The 26,779-nt window shown below is 39.8% G+C and overlaps 1 protein-coding gene across 2 annotated transcripts in view; it reads left to right on the top strand.

The window, feature by feature from the left end:
- Nucleotides 1-25,600, top strand: part of olfml2a (olfactomedin-like 2A) — a 34,026-nt gene extending 8,426 nt beyond the window's left edge. Inside the window, exons 2-8 of one of the 2 annotated variants that reach the window (XM_061278615.1) lie at nt 2,007-2,270; nt 2,851-2,958; nt 3,064-3,234; nt 7,019-7,265; nt 12,951-13,256; nt 14,286-14,471; nt 23,711-25,600. In XM_061278615.1, coding sequence (XP_061134599.1) covers nt 2,007-2,270; nt 2,851-2,958; nt 3,064-3,234; nt 7,019-7,265; nt 12,951-13,256; nt 14,286-14,471; nt 23,711-24,315 — 1,887 coding nt within the window. In that variant the 3' untranslated portion in view covers nt 24,316-25,600. Of the gene's footprint in view, nt 1-2,006; nt 2,271-2,850; nt 2,959-3,063; nt 3,241-7,018; nt 7,266-12,950; nt 13,257-14,285; nt 14,472-23,710 lie in introns of both variants that reach the window. The other variant, XM_061278614.1, reaches the window with a different exon arrangement.
- Nucleotides 25,601-26,779: the final 1,179 nt, after the last annotated feature.

The following is a 26,779-nucleotide window of genomic DNA, read 5'->3' as shown; positions in this document are numbered from 1 at the left end:
ACTCACTGACTCAATTCCAATCAGTGTTGTTTTGGCGGCCTGTTATAGTCTCGTCTTTGTCACAGGATTCACAAGCTGTCATTTTAGTTTCTATTAGTTTTAGTCATGATCATACTCTTTTTAGTCTAATCAAGTTTCAGTCAGTTAAACAAGCTCATTCACCTGCTGGTTGAGCAGAAGCACCTGTGACTAAAGCCAAACTGTGGCTGAGTTTTACTTTCTCAACCTGGATTTTCCAGCTCTGCCTTTATTCTTCTTGTCTAGTTTTAGCCAATGAAAGCTATTTTAGTCTAGTTTTAGAAGAAACATTTATTTTTTGATTCTCTTTAGAGGATGTCGCAGATGGTGTAGGGTTACACTCGCCTGACTTGTGTGCAGGCACCATGAGATCGATTCCCACTTAATGATGGTGTGTGTGTGCGTGTGTGTGCGTGTGCGTGCGTGTGTGTGACTGATTGTTCGTCTCTATATGTGCCCTGTAACTGGCTGGCGACCAGGTCAGGGTGTTGTTTGCCTTTCAGCAGATGTCGACCAAATCCAATTCGCACCTTATTTTGTAAGTTCACCCATCTATTTAAATAATATAGATGCCCCCCGCCATCCGAACGTACCTACCCAAGAGTGTTTTCTTCTGATCCAAGTACTACCATGATCAGGATTGAGGTAAATCAAACAATGTCAAGAGTTTCTGCAACATTTCGTGAAACTTGTCATCTTATTTTGGTTAAGACAATTTTGCATAGTTTTTATTTTGTAAACCACATGTAGTCTCATTTTTATTCATTAACAATTAAGTATCACAGATTTAGTTATCGTTATCACCATGTGACCAAGTGACCATCTCATCTCCCTCACGCGATAAAGTCTTGCTGAGGAAGATATTTCGTCCTAATTTTCGTTGACAACAGAAATACTAAATCTATACCAAATACTAATGAATAGATCTAAACCTAATCTAATCAAATCTAAACTCCAAAGTAAAACTTTTAAACCCATCGAACATTTCTGCCACGCCTTTATTCACTCACTCCAAGAAGGATCACAAGAGTTATCCTGTACAGCTCTGTCGCCACTGCCGTCTTGAAGCCGTCCAAGTCTTTATATAATGGGTCCTCTTGATGATTTCTTTGAGCTTGGGAAAAAAAAATCACACGGAGCCCGGTGAAGTGAGTTGGGAGGTTGACCTAGCTCAGTGATGTTCATCTCGCCCTGGTGAGCATGCGCATTGTCAAAGTGAAGCTGCCAGGACTCTTGTGTCTTCAATGATTCAAAGGCCACAGAAACTATTTGTAGACAGGGTAGTCAATCGTATGGCTTACATAGAAGAGAAAAACTTGTAATTTGGGTTTGGATAAAATCTAAGTAATTAAACCACAAATTAGAAAATTCTGAGAGGCCTGGCAGGGTAATATTACATTTATGTAGTTCAGCTGGTACAATAGCTTAATGGGATAACTCACTGCTCAGAGAGGGAATGATATTCTTTGGTATGCGTTACGATAAGATATGTGTATTTTGTTGCTTGATGCTTCAAAATAATTGTGTCTGTCACGTGCCTGCATCATCTGCCTCTCACCCACGCCCCCAATCAAGCCAATCATCTGCCACTGCTCGTTAGGTCAGCCCTACTTGAACCCCGTGAATCCAGCCAGTCACTGTCACTCTTAACCTGCCCGTGACGCCACCCCTGTGCTCAATGTGCTCCGTCTGAACAATTCCTGTTGCCGACATTGCCCGTGTACTGACCCAACTCGACTCCCCTTGCTCATTGCCCGTCCTGACCACTTACCCGTCCTTATCAGAATAGAGGAAGAAATCATTTCATGAGGAAATGAAGGTTTCTTATGGTTATAGGGAAGTCCATCCAGATTTACTATGTTTATCTCAAACACAAGTATTCACAATTTACCTCTCAATGTATTGACCTAGCTACTATCATTCATTTTCATCAGTAAAGTATTACGGCATTACAGCTTCAGTAAATTGCTGATTATTTCCACTTTCAGATATTTGGAGAGACAGAGCCTGTTCGTATGGTATCGGAAGGCTCGGATTGCCGCTGTAAGTGCATCATGCGACCTCTGAGCAGGGATGCCTGCATGCGGCTGCGGAGTGGCAGTGTTCGCGTGGAGGATTTCTACACAGTGGAAACAGTTAGCTCCGGATCTGACTGCAAATGTTCCTGCACCGCACCACCATCCTCTCTCAACCCTTGTGAGAATGAGTGGAAGATGGAGAAGCTTAAGAAACAGGCCCCTGAGTTGTTAAAGGTGAGTCAATTAAGTTGAAGTTTCAGTTTTTAAAGTGACACGAATGCAGAGCTCAAAATACTTAATGAAAACTTTGAGTTGACAGAGTTCATATCACACAAACATGATGAAAATCCCAATGTACTTAAAGTTGTACTTGTTCAAGAGGTTTGCCAACAGGGGTGACAAGGGATTGCTTCCTTTTGCAAACATCAAGCAAGATCCCAACTTTTGACGTAGATTCAAGGTATACACCGTGACAATCCAGTCAGTTGGTGCCAAGTGGTGCAAAATGGCACAAAATGGCAAAAGCTGGCTTGATGTTTAATTTTAGCATGAGTGCAGACCAAGACAGCCGGGCCTCACAATTCCTCTGACCTAAACTAACTAAAGATCCTCTCGATAAAGCTAAATAGGCTCTGAAACAAACACCATCTTATTTAACTGCAAAGTCGATAGTTGTTATCTGAACCAATATCATGTCATGTATTTTAGTGCATTTAAACCTATGTAGTATATGTCACAATCAGATAAATAGATTACATGAAGATGTTAAGAAAAAATGAATAACTGACACTGCTTTTATGGGATTAACAACCAGCTCCAATCTATGGTGGACCTTCTTGAGGGAACCCTTTACAGCATGGATCTGATGAAAGTCCACTCATACATCAACAAGGTGGTGTCTCAGATGAACACCCTTGAAGAGGTAGACAATTTCTTTATATCGTGATTTTCAAGAGAGCTGGAACACTGAAGAGTTTTATATTCTAATTCACCACTGTTACTATAATGACGATGTTACCTTTTTCAGACAATCAAGACAAACCTAACACGAGAGAATGAATTTGTTCGTGACAGCATGACGAGCCTTACCAACCAGTTTAAGAGATATGAGAACTACTCCAACATAATGTTGAGCATCAAGAAAGAGATTTCGGGTCTCAGTCTACAGCTGCTTCAGAAAGACTCTTCTGAGACCAAGGTGCAGGTTAGAAAAAGACAAAAACTGGTTACACTTTAACTCTGGGGTCTACATCAGATTACTCTTGTTTCACCATCATTTTCAGGTATATTGTAGAAGCAAATTCTAAAGTAATCCTGATGCTTTTATAATCAGTTTTGGGGGTAATGGTGAGTTAAAAAGTTACAAAAGTAATGTGTTACAGTAATATCGTATATTTAGACAGTAACAAATTAATATAACGAGTTACAAGTTAAATTTTGCTATATTATTACAGTTACTGACTCGCTTAAGGCATTAAAATTTCGGGACTATAATACAGATTCAATCGCACAATTTAGACAAGCATTTAATTATATCACTTACAAGACAAATGGTTTAATTAAAAAGTTTAACACATGATTAAACATTCACACTTGTCTAAGGAAACCATGCTAGTAATTCTATTCTTCATTCAATGCTGTATTTGTGTTAACACAACAATCACAAAGAAGCATTTTACAAGCCTGAGAAGTCATTGTTTGCGAGACCTATCACTGTCAACGATTCATAAAATGAAATGCAAAACATAGTATATTCAAAACAGAAGCAGAAACAATCTTAAGTAAAAAGCAGTGAATAAATTGTGAAGAAACAAGAATCATTGGCCCTCATTTACTAACACACGTATGTACAAATTTGTACAAAATGACTCAATGTCTTGGAACTTTTGAAAGGAATTTAGAACAACCTAAGACCATGTGTATGCACAACTAATGAAGGATCGCTGCTGATTAAACAAATTTTACCCTAGATGCACAATGAATTAAAACTACAGTCACTGAAAACAACAATAATAATTTCAAAACCACTTACTACTACACTTACTAACCTTAGTCAAAAATCTACTGAGCTGACTAATGTCCTAATTGAACATGAAAAGGGTACTTGTCACATTTAGCCTAGTTCCGTTAGTGTAGGCCTATTTGAATGTAATAGCGTCGATCTAAGTCAGTTGAGCACCTTTAACGGAAGAGCAGAGAAGTACACTGGCCAGGAAACCAATCAAGCCACTCTCATTAATACAAAGTTTTGTAGAAAGACATTTGTTTAGACAGCTAAAGTGATCGTTTGTTACATTAACTTAGGTCAGGCATGTTGTTGGGCAGCTGAAGGGGTCTTTTTGCCGTCCGTCACCGTGAATGCTCCCCCTACATCAAAGTCTGTTGACATTTTAATAAAAGAGAAGCAATACGCAGAGGACAGTAAGTCATCTTGATGTAAATTGGATGGAAGAGAGAATAAAGCAGCCACTTATTCAACTACTGTGTCTGTCTACGCTCTTTGACTTGTGAGTGACTGTGTGGTTGAGGTGCTTCCGCAAACCTCCCCCTTTCTGAATCAAAATTAATCCCTACCTATGCCTAACAATGAAATAGAGCAGTCATAAAGATCAAACAGTCCATTAGACTGTTGGACAGAAAGTCATGTGGAATCTAATGGTGTAAAATTCAATTCAGTTCGGTTCAGGTTTAACTAGTGATATTTTTAAAATGTTGGAAATTACTTGCCCAACACTGTTCATACTATAACTGTTTATCCCATTTCATATTTTAAACTGGTTGTATATTTCTACTAGCAATCGCTAGAAGCAGGAACTTGAGTCATTGCACACTGTAGGATCACTGGACCCAACCCTAACCCAATCCCATAGATCTGTGACCTGTTATTACCAAATCACTACTTGCCTGTGGGCCCCTCATTGACAATGTAGTTTGTCCAAGTGGTCATGTTGTACTACCTGGACCATAGCTACAGGTTGATGAATGACTTACAGTACACAGACAAGTGTTCTGCCTCTCGAGGGTTAGGGTTAGTTACTCAGTATGGTGCTGCTATATGTACGCTTGCCAATGATTGTATGAACTGTTACTAAAACGCTGGGTTATGGTCTTCTATCGAGAGCACACTCAAACAGGGCCACAACCCATGCATGCATGTTTTCAAGCATTAGCATGCATACTGTTTCCATTTCTGCCTCTTCCAACCGTGCTGTGAGCTAGGAAGTGTATCATGCTTGTACCTGTAGTTTGAGTACATCGATTGGAATGTGTTGACAGAGGAGCCCGTTTGAGTAAAGTGAGCCTGTTGTCATGTTGAAGAACGTAGTTTTAAAATAAACTACGCCAGGATGTGCATGCCACAGCTGTTGTACTGCGAATCTTTTGGCCATAATGTAAATACAGACCCACCCAAACTGGCATGACAAATCTGACAGATTCCAACAACAAATTACTTTCAGACCACGTATTTGAGTTTGACATATACATACATCATGGTGCTAAAGGTGACCACCAGAGCCGGTTCAGACCTCCAGGGGGCCCGCACACAAAAATATGTCAAGCCCCCCCACTCCCTCATCAATTTATATCTATCTCAGTGGGCATCCATTTTGCCACTTGCTGTCACCTGTAAATGACATCACAGTTGCTCAGGTCTCCTCAGGTCACAACCAATCACGGCTCACCAGTTTTCTGATGTTGAGTCAGGGTTGATTGTGATCTGAGCCCTGAGCAAATGTGATGTCATTTTCAGTCGACAGCAATTGGCAAAATGGCCGCCCCACTGAGATGGATAAAAACAGCTAGATTTTACTTGTTTAATTCATATTCCACAAACAAAACATTAATCAGAGCACTGTGTTTTGACTAGTTGGGCTGCACACAACATATTATGGCGAAGAAAATGTTGGGGTTGACTTCTTCTTTAAAAAAATCTTTCGTTCAGTTGCTATGCCAAAGTGACGCAAATAAGTATCCACATTAAACTACCCCACATAGCCGTAACCACTAATCCAAGGCAGGGTTGAATTATGTTTTCAAGTTGTTTACAGCTACTTCTGACCCCAACAACCAAATGTTACTGGGAAAGTCCCAGTTCATCAGTCACACGAGACAAATGTTTTTCTCACCATCTTCTGTTCTCAAAGATTTTCCCCATAATGAACGGCCTCCCACAGGTTTCTTCTTTTTTATTTTCAATATATCCTTGTCTCTAAAGATCATAGCAAATATTCCATTTCTGAAATACGTACTTTTCAAAAGCACTCAAATGGACCTTTCATTAATGGGAAGTTGAGTGTAACTGATGACACGTATATACAATGAATTGCATTAAAACGGATTTCCTACCCGTGTACCGTTTTCACATTATATATGATCTATTTGATATATGATATATTCATTTGATCAACCAACACAAAATAATTTATATTATAATTGTGAAGTGAAACAGAAACAATACATACGTTTTAAGATTTAAGGCAAATTATCTGAAAATTGTTGTGTGCATTTGGATGTCAACCCCCGAGGTCAATGCTAGCTAGCTACTATGTAGAGCTAGACAATGAAATCTTTGCCATTCTACTCGGCAAAAAAAATCTCAAGGGCAGCCAGATTGGATGGAGAGCATTTGTGAACAGCAATTTTTAGGTCTTGCCACAGATGCTCAATTTAATTTAAGTTTGGACTTTAACTGGGCCATATACCCCCTTATGCAAAGTCAATGAAAATACCAAAAGAAAGAAAACTCCACCCACATTCAAAGTTTCTAGATTTATATTGTTTTAACATTTTAGTTTTTTTTTCTACTCACTATTTTTCATGTGTTTTTGTTCATTTGTTTTGGTCTATCACAAAATGTCAGTGAAGTACAGTCAAGTTTGATTGCAAGGGTAGAAACTGAAAAGGTTTAAGGACTGTGCATCTTTTTCAAGGCATCATAACTGTTATTAAAACATGCTGATCACATAAATATTCATTTGCAGCATAATAACGATGACACCAAGACCAAGAGCGTCATAAAGCCACCCGTCAAAAAGCCCCCAGCATCCAAGCCCCCTCCCAAACCCAAAGAAAAAGTCATCAAGCCCAAGAAGGAGGTCAATAAACCTGTGAAACCACTGAAGCCTGATCCTACAGCCAAAACCAAGGTGGTTGGCCACCAGCCAGGTGTGGTCAGAGGCATTACTTACTACAAGGCTGTCAAGACTGACGAGGATGAGGTCAGAGGAGGTGAGGGTTTTCATCTTGGAGGTTTCATTTTCTTTGTTTGCTTAGCATCGCGCATTTCATTGAAATCCAAATTCTTAGACCTAAAGCAAACAGTGTGCTTGTGTTTTACTTTTCCCTTTTTCACCTACCCTTGTGCAATCATCTGTATGCTATCCACTGTGTGTGAAGAACATGATCCAAATTAATTTTTTCAGCAATTTCATTGTTGGGTTAGGATCAAACAGCAGCTATGCAATTAAGATGTTTATTAGCATAATTTGATGGTGTGTCAGCCAGAGCACTCGCATAAACATTTCCTGTGAAGGCTGATGAGGTTGTAAACCCAACGGTAAATCAATCGAACTATCCATTTTTTCCACACATTTTTTTATTTTAACTCACTAGTCTAGACTGCAGGTTTGGCTTGCATTTAGAGAGCAAGAAATCCAAATCTTTTATTGACAAAATACATGGCGCAAATGGAATGCTGTGAAAATGGAACGCTGCCATGTCCATGACGTGCCTCAGCTTTACTCTTCACAACAATGCATGCTGACCCTCAACATTGCAGTGAAAACATTTCATGGCTCCTTCCAATCCTCTTTTAAATCTAGTTGAGTGAATAGGTATGCTGCGTTTGAACAGGGCACATGCACATGATGCTGTCAGACCGGGTGTTCTGCTATGTATGTGCATCTCAAAGTGCTCAGCCATCCCTGTCAAATCAGTGAAGACTTTGGATGCATGTCCATAATCTCTAAAAAAAATGAGCACGGTACTCTTTAAAAAGAATACCTTTATCTATCCTTGGCTGGTAAAGCGCCTTAATGCCGCAGCGTCCATGTCAAGCACTTACTCGCATTTTCGCTGAGAACTGCCAAATGTTTCCTAAGTTGTCTGTTGATGACCACAGCGCCGCCACAGCAGCTGGGCTTCAACATCTGCTCAGGGGCGTTGTCGAAGGAAGTTTTTAGATCTTGTATAAGTCCATCCATCCATTCATTTTTTAAATCACTTTTCCACACAAGGGTCGCGGGCGTGCTAGAGCCTATCCCAACTGACTTCGAGCAGTAGGCGGGGGACACCCTGAACTGATTGCCAGCCAATCGCAGCCTGTATAAGTCTTTATCATGGTAAAAATAACACTTCTATATGTCAAAACTGAATGGAATGTCTAACAGAGAACTGCTTTTAACCTAAGTTACAATAAACATAATGAAAATGAATAAAGAAGAAAACATTTGCATAAGACATGGAATAAATCAGTATTATGCAACTTTATTTTATACTACAACATTCCAGCAATAACTACACCCTTCATGTAGATCATAATGTTCTTTTCTATTGAATGGGTTTGAGAGAGGTGTTTATTTATCTTAGTGGCAATGGAGGCTGTATTTTGTGGTGCTATATATATATCAGGACCACAAATTATAGCCGCCCACGAATGGGATCAGCATCGGTCAAAATCCAGCTGGGGACAGCTATTCCAGTGCCTGTTCCCATTCTCTCCTTCCCTCTCTTGTGCTCTGTAAAGGAGATGAATGGGATAGAGTACCTAATTTACTGGACATTATACAGTGTATGCATTTACATACATACATACCGTAATTTTCGGACTATAAGTCGTTTTTCTTTTCATAGTTTGGGTGGGGGGGGGCGACTTATACTCAGGACCGACTTATACATATATACCGTTTTTTTCCGTGTATAATGCGCCCCCATGTATAATACGCACCCTAAAAATGGCATGTTGATGCTGGAAAAAAATTTTATGAATTTTTTTTTTTTTTTTAAGTCCCAATGATCGTCACACACGCAGGGAGGCAATGGGTCCCATTTTTATAGTCTTTGGTATGGTCTTAACTAGGCTGGATGTAATTTTTTTTGTTGGCGTTGATTTCTCCGACTGCCCGTAAAGGCACCACCGCGATCAGTGCGCACATGTGAAAAAGGCGTGCGGACGTGAAAAAGGCGGCTCTGTATGGGAGAGACGTTGAAGAGGAATAAAAACACCCTTGGAAACCAAAACTTGCCCCTCGTCGTGACTCGGAGCCGCAACAAATGTTTCAGATTTGTGTAGGGTACATTGTGACAGGCAGCAAACGAGCAGGTGATCGAGCAAGCGTCTGATACGAGAGCATTGCGGTCGTATGGAGCGTGTTTGATGTGAACAGCAGAGACGAAAGGAACAAGGCAAAGTGTTGTGAAATAAAATATTACCTGTAATACGCATTTTGTTATTTGCTGATTGAAACTGCTAATTAAACTGTGAATTGAAACTAATAGGAAGAAAACAACTCTCGCTCTTTATATAGCTGACGTGTCTGGCGCATCCGTTCTGCGCATCTGTAATGGCGGCCTCCGTATGATATCCGGTTTGCGATGGAGATTAAAAAACAAACAATATTTGACAATAACACACCATCAAGGATTGCACCATCGCATCAAACAATGTGTCGTCAATTATGAATTTTACTGACTAAGTGTGTTGGGCAGGATGGCTGAATGCGATGCGCGATTGACAACAAACAAGAAGAAAGGTGATTTCAAGTTTTATTTCGAGGGAGATTTGTCATGTCTCGTCCCCAGTTTTGCTATGTGTCTAGGTTGCCATAGTTTCTGTTCGCGTCGCCCCTCCCTTCCTGTGTCACCTCAATCAATGTAACGTGTTTTGTATTTAAGTCCTGTCTGCCCCTCGCTCACCGTCGGATCATTGCATGTGTTACTGTCATGATGTCTGTTTGGTTTCTGTTCCTGTCTTTGGTAATGTCACCCTGTCTTTTTGTTCCACGTCTTTGTCGGTCAGTCCTGTTGTTGGTTTTGTTGTACCATGATTTTCTTATAAGATTTTTTTAAAAAAATTTAAAAAAAAAAAATTAAAAAAGAATTGTACCCATGTATAATGCGCACCCCAGATTTTAGGACAATAAATTAGTTAAATTTCGCGCATTATACACGGAAAAAAACGGTATGTTTTTTTTTTCTCTTTTTTGGGCATTTTATGGCTGGTGCGACTTATACTCCGGTGCGACTTATAGTCCGAAAATTACGGTACATACATACATACATACATACATACATACATACATACATACATACATACATACATACATACATACATACATACATACATACATACATACACACACACACACACACACACACACACACACGCACACATACATAGTACATACATACATACATACATACATACATACATACATACATACATACATACATACATACATACATACATACATACATACATACATACATACATACATACATACATACATACATACATACATACATACATACATACATACATACATACCGTAATTTTCGGACTACAAGTCGCGTTTTTTTTCATAGTTTTGGTGGGGGGGGCGACTTATACTCAGGAGCGACTTATATACATATATATGTTTTTTTTTCACTTTTTTGGGCATTTTATGGCTGGTGCGACTTATACTCCGGTGCGACTTATAGTCCGAAAATTACGGTACATACATACATACATACATACATACATACATACATACATACATACATACATACATACATACATACATACATACATACATACAGTGGGGAGAACAAGTATTTGATACGCTGCTGATTTTTCAGGTTTTCCCACTTGCAAAGCATGTAGAAATCTGTAATTTCTACCATAGTTACTCTTCAACTGTGAGTGAGGAATCTAAAACAAAAATCAAGAAAATCACATTGTATGATTTTTAAATAATTAATTTCCATTTTTATTGCAGGAAATAAGTATTTGATACATCAGAAAAACAGAACTTAATATTTGGTGCAGAAACCTTTGTTTGCAATTACAGAGATCAGACGTTTCCTGTAGTTCTTGACCAGGTTTGCGCACATTGCAGCAGGGATTTTGGCCCACGCCTCCAGACAGATCTCCTCCAGAGCCTTCAGGTTTCGGGGCTGTCGCTGGGCCACATGGACTTTAAACTCCCTCGAAAGATTCTATATTAGATTCAGGTCGGGAGACTGGCTAGGCCACTCCAGGACCTTGAGATGTTTCCTACAGAGCCACTCTAAGGAGTGCCTGACTGTGTGTTTTGGGTCGTTGTCATGCTGGAAGACCCAGTGTGCTGGAAGAGTACCTATGATAGAAATTACAGACTTCTACATGCTTCTTACATACATATATACATTCCTTCAGTAACGATGATGTAGTGAAGACAAATGGATGATTCTGTCAGAAAACCTGACATCATGAGTTAACTACATGGTGTAGAAATGTTGCAAAAACAAAATTAAACCACCTATACTCCATATCAAAATAGAGGACGCTATTTGACAGAGATTTGTAACACAATTCAAATGAGCCCTAATTTCTATTTTTTGTCATGAATAAGCTCTAAATTACTTGTCCAGAAATCAATGTCAGAAAATGAGAAATGTATGTGCCCTGCAACTGGCTGACAACCAGTTCAGGGTGTAGTCTGCCTTTCGCCCAATGTCAGCTGGGATAGCCTCTAACACGCCTGCGACCCTGAACAGGGTAAGTGGTGTTAAAAATGGATGGCAATCATAATAGTTGATAAACTATGGCTTCAATGGTTGCTATTTTATTGTAGTTATTTTCAACAATGAATGAGTATAAAAATAGTTAAAAATATAAACTATGTAAAATGTTGTATAATGTTATTACTCATTCTAGTAAAAGTGGTGAAATTCTTTGTGTTAGTTAAGAAATCTTTTAAGGACCTTACCTAATTCAAGATATAGAAAGATTACTCAAATTCACACCTTTTAGATGATACAAAACATGTAAAAACAATTATAATGTTATTACTAATTCTAGCAAAAGTAATGAAATTCTTTGTGTTATATAATGAAAAATCTTTTAAGGACCTTACCTAGCTCAAGAAATAGAAATATTTTCTCAAATTCACACTTTTTAGATGATGCTAAACCAGTGATTCTTAACCTTGTTGGACGTACCGAACCCCACTAGTTTCATATGCGCATTCACCGAAACCCTCTTTAGTGAAAAATACAATTATTTTTTTCAAATTCAAGACATCTATGTTTTTTACTTGTGCACAAAATGAGTCGTGCATGAACATCACCTTGTTCAAAGAACAAAACCAACACAATGCATGAACTCGCAACAAATTACACACCTGCAAATCAGTGTGACTTCTGCTGTTGCCTTTGCGAGACCAGTTCAGATAAGCGTCATCACGAATTTACACGATAAATCAGGAGTGTTCGGACCTCCACAGTGAGTCGGTACTCACCGAACCACTAGGGTTCGATCAAACCCAGGTTAAGAACCACTGTACTAAACATTTACATTTCAAAATTTGTGGTGGAAATATTAAGCTAATTTAAGATGTCAGATTTAAAACAGCAGGTTTGGGTGGGGGGGCTCTGACCATAATTGCTCTGGGCCACCAAATGACTAGTTACCACCGCCCTGGACTGAGTCAGCCAAAGTGTGATCATTCGTGGCTCGTGCCCTAACAATGAAGGGCACCAGGAGCCACAAGAACTCATGTGATTTGCAGGACATATGTTGTAAAACAAATTGTGTTACAGTTTTAGAGAATGTAATCCTAAAACAATAAAATCCCAAAAGATTCCACTACTGTTGTGTTGTCACTACAATTTTTACTTGTTCATATACAGTTATCTCACCAAGGCTGACAAAATGTTTTTGCTTCTTGTCAGATAATCCAGCAAAAACATACACACGCCATCATGTCACCGAAACCCAGTCTGAGGATGGCGGAGCTGAAATGGTTCTTGAAACTATTGATTCTACAGTTGCACAGGCTACGGCACCCACTGCATTTCCCACCGGTATCACGCCTACCACCACTAGGACTGCTGCCATCGCACCAACCACTACCACTGCACCCACCACTATGATTGCCAGTAGCCAAAGCACAGCAGCAGTGGAGAGGCCTGCCCCCACTATTGTACTACTGCTGGACAACAGCAACAACAACAGTCGACCCATTCTCCACAGAGCAGGTTACATTTTGAATAAACTGCGTCTGACCATAATTAATTGACTGATAACATTTAAACACTCTCAGTTAGCATAATAGTACTATCAGAAACTTTTTTTATTTTTATAATTTATCAAATTTTTATACTGTGCTGTTCTAAATCTAGAAAGAAAAGAAAAGAAAGAGGAAAAGAGAATGATTCATCAATTTTGTCTGACGTGGTGTTTTTCATAATTTTCTTTAAGTGTCAATGCGGAATGAAGTGAATGAAAGTTATGGTCACAATCAATTACTGCACATCACCTTCTCAATAATCATTGGCATCATTGGCAATTACTATTAGTAGTAATGGTAATTGTGGTTGTAGTAGTACTATTAAAAACAGATGTATTGATGGTATTTAATCACTACATAAAAATAATTGAAATAAAACCAAATTCTTTTTCAAACAAAATATTTTTTTACGATCAAATTGGTATTTTATTTTATAACTCTCTCACCGAGTTGTTAAAGATATATTTTGTAAATATGTAAGTCTATGTTTCCACAAATATACATTTTATTGCTCCTATTTTTTTTAACGAGATATATTAATAACTTAAACATGTGTAAAGTGATGGCTCTCCATGACAAACTTCTATTTATGCTTTTAATGTTCCTTTCAGTAACAGCCATGACCTAGATTCGCTTTAGGATCTTTAAATATCTTGCAGAAAATGTTGTGTTGGAGCACAAACACACCTCACAAAAACACACTATTATTTTTGAGTGTATTAATTGTTCACAGTGCAACAAACATTAGGGAGAGCTTATTTAGAAGCCCTGGTGACATGTTAGACAGCAAGACTTTTTCTGTAAATCTCTTATTGCCAAAATATTACTCAGAAAACGCTTATCATATTTTTCAGCACAGTGGGGATTTTTTTGCGGGAAAGAAAAGAGGAAGTTTTGATTGCTTGTCTGAGTATGGAACAAAACAAAAATCACTCAATATGAATTTAAACGTGGATCACAGTTACATATGCTGAACGTTTAACGTGTTCTTTTGCAGGGAAAATCCTTCACTGCGAAGGTACTCTAGCATCAATCGAGCAGCCAGAGAAGCAACATAGTTACGGCCGCAATGAAGGAGCCTGGATGAAGGATCCACTGGCTAAAGACTCAAAGATCTACGTCACCAACTATTACTATGGCAACAATTTGGTGGAGTTTCGTAACTTGGACAACTTCAAACAAGGTGTGCTTGTTTTGCAATTTTAACACAATGTTTATGCATAAAGGTGACTGAAACAAAAAATTATTATGGAAGAAGGAATATCCATTCATCAATTTCCTATATTGCTTGTCCTCATTAGGGTCACGGGTGAGCTGGTGTCCCGACTGAATTTAGGCAAGGTACACACTGGACTGGTTGTCAGTCAATCGTATAGGGCACTACCATTTGCTTTTACATTCACACCTACAGTAAAGTTGGAAGTTAATTGAAGACTATGATTTACTGGTCACCAGTCCAGATTGTGCCAGCCCACTGGCATCTGGGAGACGAATGAGGAGTAGCGGTTTAGAAAATGGATGGATGGATGGATGGATGGATGGATGGATGGATGGATGGATGGATGGATGGATGGATGGATGGATGGATGGATGGATGGATGGATGGATGGATGGATGGATGGATGGATGGATGGACGGGCGGGCGGGCGGGCGGACGGACGGACGGACAGCTGGATGGACGGCTGGACGGACGGCTGGACGGATGGCTGGGTGGCTGAGTGGTTTGGTGGCTGGATGGTTGGGTGAACGGAGGGATGCCTGCCTGCCAGCTCTGTCAGCAGCTCTGGAGCCTATGAGAATCGATTCACTTAAACAGCAGCACCATTACAGCAGCAGAAATACATCTCCACATTTAGAACCAAAACAAGGACAATCTGTATAAAGCTGATCTTCATGTTGCAGCTTACCAAATGATACATGGAACTAGTAAGCAGTGACTTCTTTTCTCCTACCACCCAGTGTGGGAATTAAGTAGTATGCACAATCAAGGCAAACGACACAAGCCATGGCGATTGTTAAGCCAATGCTCTGGGCGATTAAAGTGCATGGGCGGTCACTTGGCTTCTGGGCCATGGTTATAGAACCCCTAATGAGAATCTTTAGAAACTCGAGACAGCTCTCATCCAAGCCCGGGCCCGGCCACGAGAAGTCCTCACAGACCTCAACCCCAGATATTGGAAACCTTCAAAGTCTCCAGAAACCTGCTTTCTTGTTGGAAGGCGTACGTGTCAGTGGAACTATTAGTATTGAATGCATTTCCCCCACGGACCCACAGTGACCCAATTTGAGGTAAGCAGTGCCCCATCCTCACTACACACAGTGTTGATGGTGCACCGCCTCTACAGAATTCCTCCTCCCACACCCAACCTTTTGCCTTAGCAACCACCAAAGCCATATTCCGCTTGACCTACCCTCTCTGTAAAGCTGCTGAAATAGTCCCATAGACAAAAAAGGCCTGGTAGGACTCCTCTTCCTCTTGACCACATTTCTCACCTCTTCTGTGTCCACCAAACGGTTCAGGGATTAATGCAATGACCACTTTACAGCCATAGCTCCATTTGGCTGCCTCAACAATGGAGGTACAGACTAAACCACTCGTATTCAATGTCCCTTACCTCCTGTGAGCCAAGGTGAGATTTGAAAGGCCTACTGACTGGGGATCCTGCCAGGCATTCCAAGAGGACCCGCAAAATAGTTTATGGTACTCCAGAAAGATTGGTCAGCCTAACATCACCATGGAAAAAGACTATGCGTCCTGTAAGGTTTTCAAGAAATACCTCAGTTTCTACATGTCTTCTCCCATCTGAACAAGGCTTCTGTCTTTCTCCTTAATTTGTTCAACACTGAAGTAACAGTGGTTTAATATTGATTAGGCCTCTGATTAAGAACATAGGTCATTCTGTTGGTTTAGCATCTTTGCTATGACACCCTTGGCACACATTCGTTGATTTCAATTAAGGCTGTAGTGGGTGTGTGGACAAGGGTATACATACATATATATAAATACTGTAGGAATCGTAGGAGGTGGGGATTGAACCTTCTTCCGCAATCTGGCAGAAAAGGCTCTATGGCTATGTTTTGATTTTTCTAGCATCCATTAAATAGTTCAAGTGGGAATATGGAGTTTTTTGGGAGTTACTATTAGCGTAGCAAGCATGAAAAATAAAAGAACTGGAAAGCATTCCCCCAGAACCTGACAAGAGAGTGGTAGCATTCACAGATTTTTGATGGAAAGGTATTGCCTCATTACAGCAGTATTTTTTTTTTTTTTTAACTGTCTCCAGCTCATGTGGCCATACGTTGACTGGTGAAAATTTTGTGCTTCACTTTTTTGAAAATGGGCATTTTCTGTACAACACTGACAAGGCATAGCATGATAAAAAAAGAAACAAAATAAACAACAAAATAAAAAGTTAACCTTCCTGTTAACTGTGGTTGTCCATGGGCATAAACTTGTAAGAAACATCAAAGCTACTCCAATAATTTCAGATGACTGTTGCCTATTATTTTATGTTATGATAAAATATAATGTAAAATATGATGGATGTGGCTCAGACTGGGATGTGTTTTATGTAGAGGAGGGTAAAGTACGGCCTGACGGTCACTCACGCCTCACTGTGGTGCTTAGTGCAATACCTAAGTGGAAAGCAGTCCAAACCCTCTCAACAAGGGGAGTGGCCCTGGACACCAAGTTGTGGGTTGAAGCGATTGCAACAATATCTAGTCATACCCTCTCACCATAGTGCACCAGATCAAGCTACTTCCCAGACTGAGAGGTGAAATTCCAAGAACCTGTAGGTAAGGATAGTGCCCCACCTTTGACTACCGCCCATCTCAAACTGCACGCAATCTCCACCCAACCCCACAGGTGGAGAGCCCATAGGAAGACAAATTAGTTCATTTAAAATTAATATCAATTCATATATTCCTTCACGCTATGGAACTCAACCCAAATCCCAATTTATAATATTCACCTCCATGCAGTCCCCAAAACCTAGGTTAAAAGAAAAAATTGTAAGCAAGCATTCAAATAAGCCAAAAAGGACTTTTTTTTAATTGGTACAGGGCGCCACTGATGGTTTACTTGCTTGTTACGTTGTTTTAGTTTTTTAAATAATGTGATCATACGTAAGTCATAAGTTAAGTCAAATGCTTAGAAAAAATATGTCATGGAATTGCCACTTACAATGACTGCAATAACCAAAACACCAATCTCCATATTACAAGAGAGTATAGTTGTTTTGAAGTACAACAGGCACACTCGCTGCCCTGTTAAAACCATAACAATAGAGCTTGATTTGAGTTTGAGTTTGAGTTTATTCACGCGATATCCAAGACATACAACATGGAACAACAAACAGTAATTCTGGATGCGTGAAAGGTCACCCCAAGCAAGCTATTTAAAGCTTTTAATAGGGGGCCTGGTTTCCCATAAGTATCAGATATTGGCCAGATATCCTTACATTTTGGACAACATACAGATATATAATAGACAACAATAATAAACACACAACAAAGTACAGCACACAACAACCATACGACAAGCAATAGACAACCTCAGTATTCTGGTTACTCTGGATTTGATGTAAAGTACATTTGCAATTTATAAATTAACAACTAATATATTAACAACAGGACACAGGTGTTCATGCAGTTTATAACCAGCACATTAAATATACATTGATAGGAGTTGATTTTTTAGATTTGCCTTAAAGATGGATATGGATTGCAACATTTTTAGTGTTTCATCAAGCTCATTCCAAATCTGTGGCCCTCTGCACACAATACTAAAGCTTGTAGATTTTAGTTTCCGTTTTTTCCCAATGATTAGATTTCTATTCCTGGTGGTGTGGGTGTGGCTGGGAGTACAGATTGGGATGAGTTGACAGAGTTTGTGGTTTCGTTTATGGACAGTCTGATACATGACGCAAGCATTCTGGAAATAGTTATATTCAACAAGCCTCAGAAGATTGTGTTGGTGAAAGATTGTTTTAGTGGGGGCGTTAAACTCAGACCATGTTATGGCGCGTATGACCTTTTTCTGAAGTATCTCCAGCTTTTTTAGATGGGTTGGAAATGTGTTACACCATATAATATTGCAGTATTTTAAATGAGGTTCAAATAAGGATTTGTATAGAATAAGAAGTGCAGTGAGTGGGAGATAATGTCTCAATTTGAAGAATAAACCCACATATTTAGACAGTTTGCTTGTGAGATCATCAATATGTGTTTTAAAGTTCAAGAATTCGTCAATGTGGATCCCCAGGAATTTAGTAGAGCTGACTCTTTCAATGTTTTGTCCGTTAATTTCTATGCAAATTTGGTCAATGTCCTTTTTTTTATGGGACCGGAATACAATGTAGTATGTTTTATTGACATTTAGGGAGAGTTTATTGCATTTAAACCATGTATTTATTTTCGCTAACTCACTATTTATAATTTGTTCAAGTGTATTTGGATTTTTGTGGGAAAGAAACAAGTTTGTATCGTCAGCAAATAATACTTTATGTAGTATGGGTGAAGTATTAACAATGTCATTTATGTACAGGATGAACAGGAGCGGCCCTAAGATGGACCCTTGAGGAACTCCATAATTGATGGGCTTGTATGAAGATTTATGGTTGTTAATGGAGACATATTGATGTCTTCCAAACAGATAGCTGCGGAACCAGTCTAACGCCAGGCCTCTAATACCATAGTGTTGTAATTTATTTATAAGAATATCAATCGTAATGGTGTCAAAAGCTTTAGACAAGTCCAGAAAAATCCCAATACCATATTCGCCTCTATCGATTGCCCCGTAGATTTTATCAGTCAAGTCAAGTACTGCCATATATGTAGTGTTTTCCTTTCTGAAACCATACTGGGATGGGGCAATGATGTTTAGTTTGTTTAGATAGTTGTTAAGTTTATTGTAAACTACTCTTTCCAAAACCTTGGAAAGAGTAGGCAAGATTGATATTGGTCTGTAGTTGCTAAGATTGTTTTTATCTCCTGATTTAAAGACCGGTGTGATACGTGCTATTTTTGCTATTTGTGGCACTACTCCAGAGAGTATAGACAGATTGATGCAATATGTAAGAGGTGCAGTTATTATATTGGAGATGCTTTTCAGAATTTTACTTGAGATGCCATCTATTCCAGCTGAGTTTGAATTCTTCATATTCATGATTATTTCATACACTTCATTGCAGTTAGTTGGTTTCAGAAAGAAAGAGCCCAGGTAATTACCTGATAGATAGTCTTTAAACGAGGCATCCTGAGGCTGACTGATTTTACTGGATATGTTTCTACCGATAGAGACAAAGTAGTTATTGAAATCGTTGGCAAGACCATTATTTCTGATGATGTTGCCCATATTATGATCGTGGTCAGGGAATACAGGAGTTTTTTGGCTTCTGTTCAAGACCCCGTTCAGTACATTCCAAGATTTCTTGGAATCACCCTGTGATTCATTTATCAAGTCGGCAAAATGCTTACTCTTCCGCTTTCTGATAATATGTGTAAGTTTATTTCTATAATTAATATATGCATTTTTATTTTTATGGTTAGGTTCATTTATGTATCTTTTATATAATTTATTTTTATGCTTAATAGACTTTAATATGCCCTTAGTGATCCATGGATTTTGAGTAGTTTTTTTACATATGATTACTTTCTCAGGAATGGTTCTTTGAATAGAGTCGGATATTTCTTTGGTTAGAGTTTCAAATGCAGTATCAACATCACTACAGTCATATATTCCCGACCATGTCTTGGTCTGCAGGTCCTCACCTAGACGTCGTATGGTTTCTTCATTAAGTATTTTTAATCTTATTGAATGACGAGTAGGTGAGGGCTTAGCAGGGAGGTCAATGAATAATACAATAGGGAAATGATCAGAAATCTCAGAGTGGGGCTGATTGGATGTGGGGTTAATGGTATTAAGCTCACTCTTTGGAAAGTGCTCTGTGAAACTGCTTGGATCTGAGGAATTTAGGTCTTGGTTGTTTCAATCCTTTAGAGGGTGGGAAAATCAACTCCTACACGCACATCAACCAAGGAATTGGATTAGACTCTTTTAAAAAGATGAGATCTGCCTTCATAGGATTTGGCTTGTTGATGTAGATCTGTTTAGACAATGGGCTTTCTAAACTCACTTGCATTTAAAGCATCCTGCAGTGAGGTGAGCTCACAGCTGTGTGCGGATGACTAGCTGTCTAGGTGAGTGGCAGTGATGCCTGCTGTTCTCTGACATGTGCTCTGGCCTTTCCTTTGAACAAGGCCCAGTAGGAAGGGATTAGCAACGAGGGTTGGCTCTGGTGATGTGGGTGGTTGGGGGGTTTAACAACACTGTTTTTGTCCTTGGGATTTTTATATTTTCAAATCTATATCAAACTTCCTGAGGTTGAAAGGTTAGGAGGACCAATAGGATGTGATTCAAAAATGACACCAGAGGTACACAATATGTTGGTTCAGTGGTGAATTACTAAACAAACGGTCGTGTCACATAATAGCAGTTTCTACATACAGTCTGGTATTGTACAAACATTGTCAATGGCACCGTGAAGATAACATCATCATACACACAACAATGGAACATATTAATTACTATAACACAGCAAAGGGGTCCTGAACTTCCTGAGCAAGTGACTTTACATTGAGCTCTCAAAAAGCTATGCAATGTGAGCACAAGACATATGGAGTTCCCACAATTACCTCAGTTTGTGTGCATGTCCTGAATGTGTCCAGAAAATTACATATCACATGCGCTGATATTTTGACTGATTAATTCCCGAGTTTTAACAGCCACAGAAATTGGATCTGGGCCTAATAAGGCCTGTTTAAAAGATTAGTCTTTATTACCGATGCCTGCTCCTAAGGGTGTTTTTACAGTAACAGTTAGTTTGAATCAAACCTGTAGTTAATTTTATCCTGCGGCTTGTTTGATGTGATTTAACACAATCATAATCAAATCTACTGCGCAACAATTCCCAGAAGAATAACCGTCTAAAGAACAAATCAGGCGTTAGTCTCGGAGCTCTGTATTCATAGACAGAGCAAGTTCACTCAAGTGTAAAGACTGAGGCATCTTGGGGTTTTGTGCCGAGGGCCTTTTCTTTTACATCCCTCCAGCTCACATGAAAATTTGGTGGCTGAGAGTAGAGTGACATTTTATGCCTGCTGGAACTATGTCGAACTACTATGTCCAATTAGTTCATGGAGTGTGACACACACTTGCGGAGAATTTGATCAAGGTGCAGGCAGATAGATCCTGAGCTCTGGCGATACGTGTGGTCAGGGCTGTGGACTCGGACTCGGGGACTCGGACTCGGTCGGACTCGGTCATTTTTGCCGGACTCGGACTCGGTGGACTCGGTCAAAATCAGCACCGAGTCCGGCAAAAATGACCGAGTCCGACCGAGTGCTGACAATAAAAGAAATACGTTCAATTTTATTTTCATCATGCTGCTGAGAATGCGCGTAGGAATACTGTCCACAGCCCTGCTTGCTTGTTATGAAGACAAATTTAGTTGTTGCGTGCGCGCCTGCCTGCGTGCGTGCACGTACAAGACCCACAATGCCCTGTGCGCAGCCAAGATGGAAGAACCCGGGAGCAGCGAGAGAACAATGTTTTGCCTCTAGATTTGGGGGGGAAACGGAGCGTAAGTTACGATCAATGCGGCCACGTTGAGTTGCACTTAGGCTAATGTTTACATTATGTACCAATGTCAAGGGCGATTATGTCACCCAGCTTATATCATTGATGTGTTTCGATAGTTGTGGGGTCGTCACTAATTATTTGTGTTTAGATAAATGTCTGAGCTATAATGGTGTAATTAATGATTAAAACTTGAAAGTATCTGTTTATTGTATTCGTTTATATGTTTAATAAAGACAAAACCATCACAAAACTGTTGTAGTTATTTAGATTTTGATCTAAATTAGCCTTGAATAGAGACTAAGCAGTCACATGAATTAACAGAAAAAATGGACAGCCGGACTCGGACTCGTGGTCAAGAGGCTGGACTCGGTGCAAAAATCCGACCGAGTCCACAGCCCTGCGTGTGGTGGATGTCAACGAATATAATTCCTAAGTATCACAACAGCGTGCATCAAACCCGCAAACCAATTGTAGAAAACAATTCATCAACTGCATGATGGTTAGGCTCACCTTGTGGGGCGGGGGTTCACGTTTGAAGGGAGTGTCTGAGTGTCCACTTCACAGCGGTGATTTGCGATTGCTCTGGCCAGTGTTACATCATCCACCCATGGGCATCTGCTTGCAGTTCCCTATAAGCCTTCTGCAAGGACTCCTGCAAATCAGTTTCTACTCCTGCTTTGTCAACTGACAATTTTAAAGGCAACGACAAGCGAAGCTTCGACTGGCGACATGTTAAGTCATCCACAACGTTGCAAACTGCCCATTTATAACTGCGGACATCTGTAAAAATACCAAAACTTGATGTAGCATGTCACTTCGTACAGTTCGACTTCATGCCAGACTTGTGCTGGAAACAAATATAAAGCCCAAATTGGCAGAGATGTGGGACTCAAATAATATCACCTTAGTCAAAGTCAAGCTACTATTTTTAGGACTTTCTTGCCAAAAACTTTGGAACTCTACTTGACCAAAATATACGTATAGTTTGAAATCTGCTTTTTAACACATTTTGCCTTTTAAGGAAGGAAAGCAAGCAAGTAAAAAAATCATCTGACAGTGGCACCACTTAAAAAAAATGTTTAATAAGTTTACTGGTTTACTGTAGCCTAGTAGAAAATTATTACAAACATAAGACAATTTTGTTTTATACTACTGTTAATTATGAAACCTTCTAGTACACTACTTAATGACTGATATGAATACCATAGAGACATACATGACTTGTTTTGGCACATCCATCCATTATCTGTACCACTTGTCGCTAGTGCCTATCCTGGCTGTCTTCTGGCAGCAGGTGGAGGACACCCTGAATTGGTTGCCAGCCAATCGCAGGGCACGCAGAGACGACCAACCATCCAACCTCGCACACACACTTAAGGGCAATTTGGAGCTTTCAATCAGCCTACCAAGCATGTTTTTGGGATGCATGAGGAAACCAGAGTACCCGGAAAAAAAACATGTAGACGCAGGGAGAACATGCAAACGCCACAGAAGCAGGGACGGAGGTGAAATCGAAACCGCAACCTGTGAACTGTGAGGTGGACGTGCTAACCAGTGCGGTTTTGGCACATTTTGATATATATACTATATTTTTTATGAAAAGAAACCAGACCAAAATAAACCAAAAATAAAAGCTATACGTTGGTGGCACTTTGGTTGTTTTGATATACCAATAATTTACAGCTTATTGTACGGTTGCATTTAATGTACAAAGTCCTGGTTTCCTAACAAAATAAAAGGTGTAATAAAAAACTAATTCAATGTTTTCTCTGCTGCAGGCCGCTGGAGCAACCTTTTCAAACTTCCTTACAATTGGATTGGCACAGGTCATGTGGTTTATAATGGTGCCTTCTACTACAATAGAGCCTTCACCAAGAACATCATCAAGTATGACCTGAAGATGCGATATGTGGCTGCCTGGACATTGGTGCATGATGTGGTTTATGAGGACACCACCCCATGGAAATGGAGAGGTCACTCTGATATTGACTTTGCAGTGGATGAAAGTGGACTGTGGGTGATCTATCCCTCAATAGATTATGACTACAACCAACAAGAAGTCATCATCATTAGTAAACTTGATCCCGGAGACCTGTCCCTAAAAAAGGAAACAACCTGGAGGACAGGTCTGAAGAGGAACTCTTATGGTAATTGTTTCATCATCTGTGGTGTCTTATATGCTGTCAATGTGTACAACCAGAAGGAAGGAGAGGTGCGCTATGCTTATGACACCCATACCAACACAGAGGCTACTCCACGTCTGGCCTTTACCAATGAGTATTCATACACCACACAAATTGATTATAACCCCAAGGAGAAGGTTTTGTATGCCTGGGACAATGGCAATCAGGTTACATATCGGTTACATTTTGTCGACCAGTGAGAGCTGCCACAAATACAGTAACCTCACAGCATACCTGCTGTTATGGACTTTAAGTCCTCGGTATTTTATATTTTATTTGTCTTAAGACTGAGGACATACCGTAACATACAGTATCAATGCATGTAATTCAAACAAATGGCCTTGCTGTTGAATGGGCGGAGACTTTTGACAATCTTACAAGTTGAGTTGATGTTCATCAAGCAGAGCTCATGTACATATATTATGTTCATTCATGAAATGTCAGCAGGCTGGCTAACTTTTTGAGAAGTGAAAAAACAAATAGACGTATTGGCAAAAAATTTTGAACCCTTCAGTGAAAGAAAGAAATGCCTACAATGATTGATTCACTGTACTCTGCACAGATACTACAGATACTGTTTGATGTTGCAGTCTCATCCATGTTTCACATTAGGTGAAAATGTAATGATTGTGCATGTAAAGCTAAAGTTAATATGACTTGCCAAAAAGCTCCAGTTTTGTTTAATCTTTGTGAAGGACTTTCTCCTAGAAAGTTTGTGGCTTGTCTACATGCAGTTTAGCACGCTCCTGTCAATTTCAGATTAATTCGGTGCATATTGAAAGTTTCTTTTTCTTTATCGGAAGGGTACCAACAAGTTGGCCAATGTGTCTATGGAATTTGTGACGATCCATTTAAAGGAAATTCTAGGCTTGCACTTCATAGCATGAATGCCATTTCATAGTTTCAGCTGCTTTATAACTTATACAGAGGAGGCTGGATCTTAATTAATAACTTGAGCTTTACAAAACCACTGTTTCATATATATATTTACAGGACGCTTAGCATGCATTCTGATAAAAAAAATAATAATAAAAATACCCTTTTTTCTACATGAATTCTAACCAAATCCATCCATCCATTGTCAATATCTGTTATCCTGCTCAGAACGGAGTGGTGCTGGAGCCTATCCATGCTGACTTCCGGTGAAAAGCAGACAGTGACCTGGACTGGTCACCAAGCTGTGGCAGGGCGCATATAGAAACAAACAACCATTCGCGCTCACTTTCACACCATCACTGAGTTGGAACTGAACCCATGCTGCCTGCATCAAAGCCGCTAAACCATTAGTGACCTCCAGCCAAAGCAATTGTAAACTGTACAATGCAAGTACAGTGGAGCCTCGGTTTTTGAACATTCCGGTTCTCGAACAAATCGGTATTCGAACAAAAAATTCGAGATTTTTTTGCTTTGGATGTCGGACGAAATTTGGTTGTCGAACCTTGCGAAATGAGCCGAGAGGACCCGCATGCCAACTGACTCCGTTCGTTATTACATTCTCGTTACTCTGAGGATTGCATCATCTCTAACCATGCCTCCAAAGGAAGCAAGTGGAAGCAGTAAAGCCATCCTAAAACACAAAGACGCTCCTAAAGCATTGCGACAGGGAGCGCCCGGCGCGCTGCGGTTGCGCAATCCGACCAAATTAAGCTCCCTGCGCACTGAGGTCCACTTAAATTTTGGAAAGTACATTAGTACTTTAAAAATATTTTCAAAATTTCAGCGAAGCTCTGTCACAATAATGCGACCAGCGTGGTGCAGTTGCGCGGTCGGCCACGTGCTACGGTTGCGCGGTCGGCGGTGCGCTGCAGTTGCGCGATCGGACAAAAATGCGCAAATGAAGAAATGCTTAAAAAGGCGGGTTTTTTTGTTTTTTGTTTTGCTTGGAACGGATTAAAAAATTTCCCATTATTTGTAATGGGAAAATATGATCAAAACGATTCACTTCTCGAGCAGCCTTCTGGAACGGAATTTGGTCGAAAACCGAGGCTCCACTGTACTAAATGTTTTCAGACTCCAAGATACTATAAAATCTAAATTTTGTTATGGTTGTTTTCAGTTAAAACAGTTAAACAAAACAAAAAAAACAGGGATGAGAATTTTCCGCGGATTTCATTTTTTTTTTCCGTCGGAAATTTCATTTTCGTGAATCCGTTGAGAAAATCGTTTTTATACGTATAGGGGGGGAGCGGCTGGCAGCAGTATTGCGACAACATCCGCTTTATTTTCGGCAGGATTTTGCCGCTACTTTCGGCACATCATTTGCCTACTCATTTGCCTAATCAGCAAAAGTTTTCGCCAGCATGGCAAACTTTTAGAGAAAAAGACAAGGATAGACAAGTCGAACGGGATCAAGAACTGCTTCAGATGGGCATGGCTCGAGAGCAGCGTCATCTTACAACTCGGAACACAGTCCGTAACCACCTGCCTGACGGAACATATCTGTAAATTAAATGTCCCGGGGAAGGTTTTGTGCATTCTTTGTCAAGATGTGATAAGCTATGGAGGTCGCAGCGCTAGGAACATTAAGGAGCACATCGAAACAAACAAAAAAAACACAAAGGTACGTTTTTACCTTTACTAGCATGTGTGTTTAGAAAGTAACATGTAAGCTAATGTTGGGCTATTGTCATGATATCGTCAAAGAATACATCTTCAATTATATAA

This window comes from Syngnathus typhle, linkage group LG5, assembly GCF_033458585.1.
Source record: "Syngnathus typhle isolate RoL2023-S1 ecotype Sweden linkage group LG5, RoL_Styp_1.0, whole genome shotgun sequence".
In the NCBI taxonomy this organism is placed as follows: domain Eukaryota; kingdom Metazoa; phylum Chordata; class Actinopteri; order Syngnathiformes; family Syngnathidae; genus Syngnathus; species Syngnathus typhle.
This window is presented reverse-complemented; position numbering and strand designations above follow the sequence as displayed.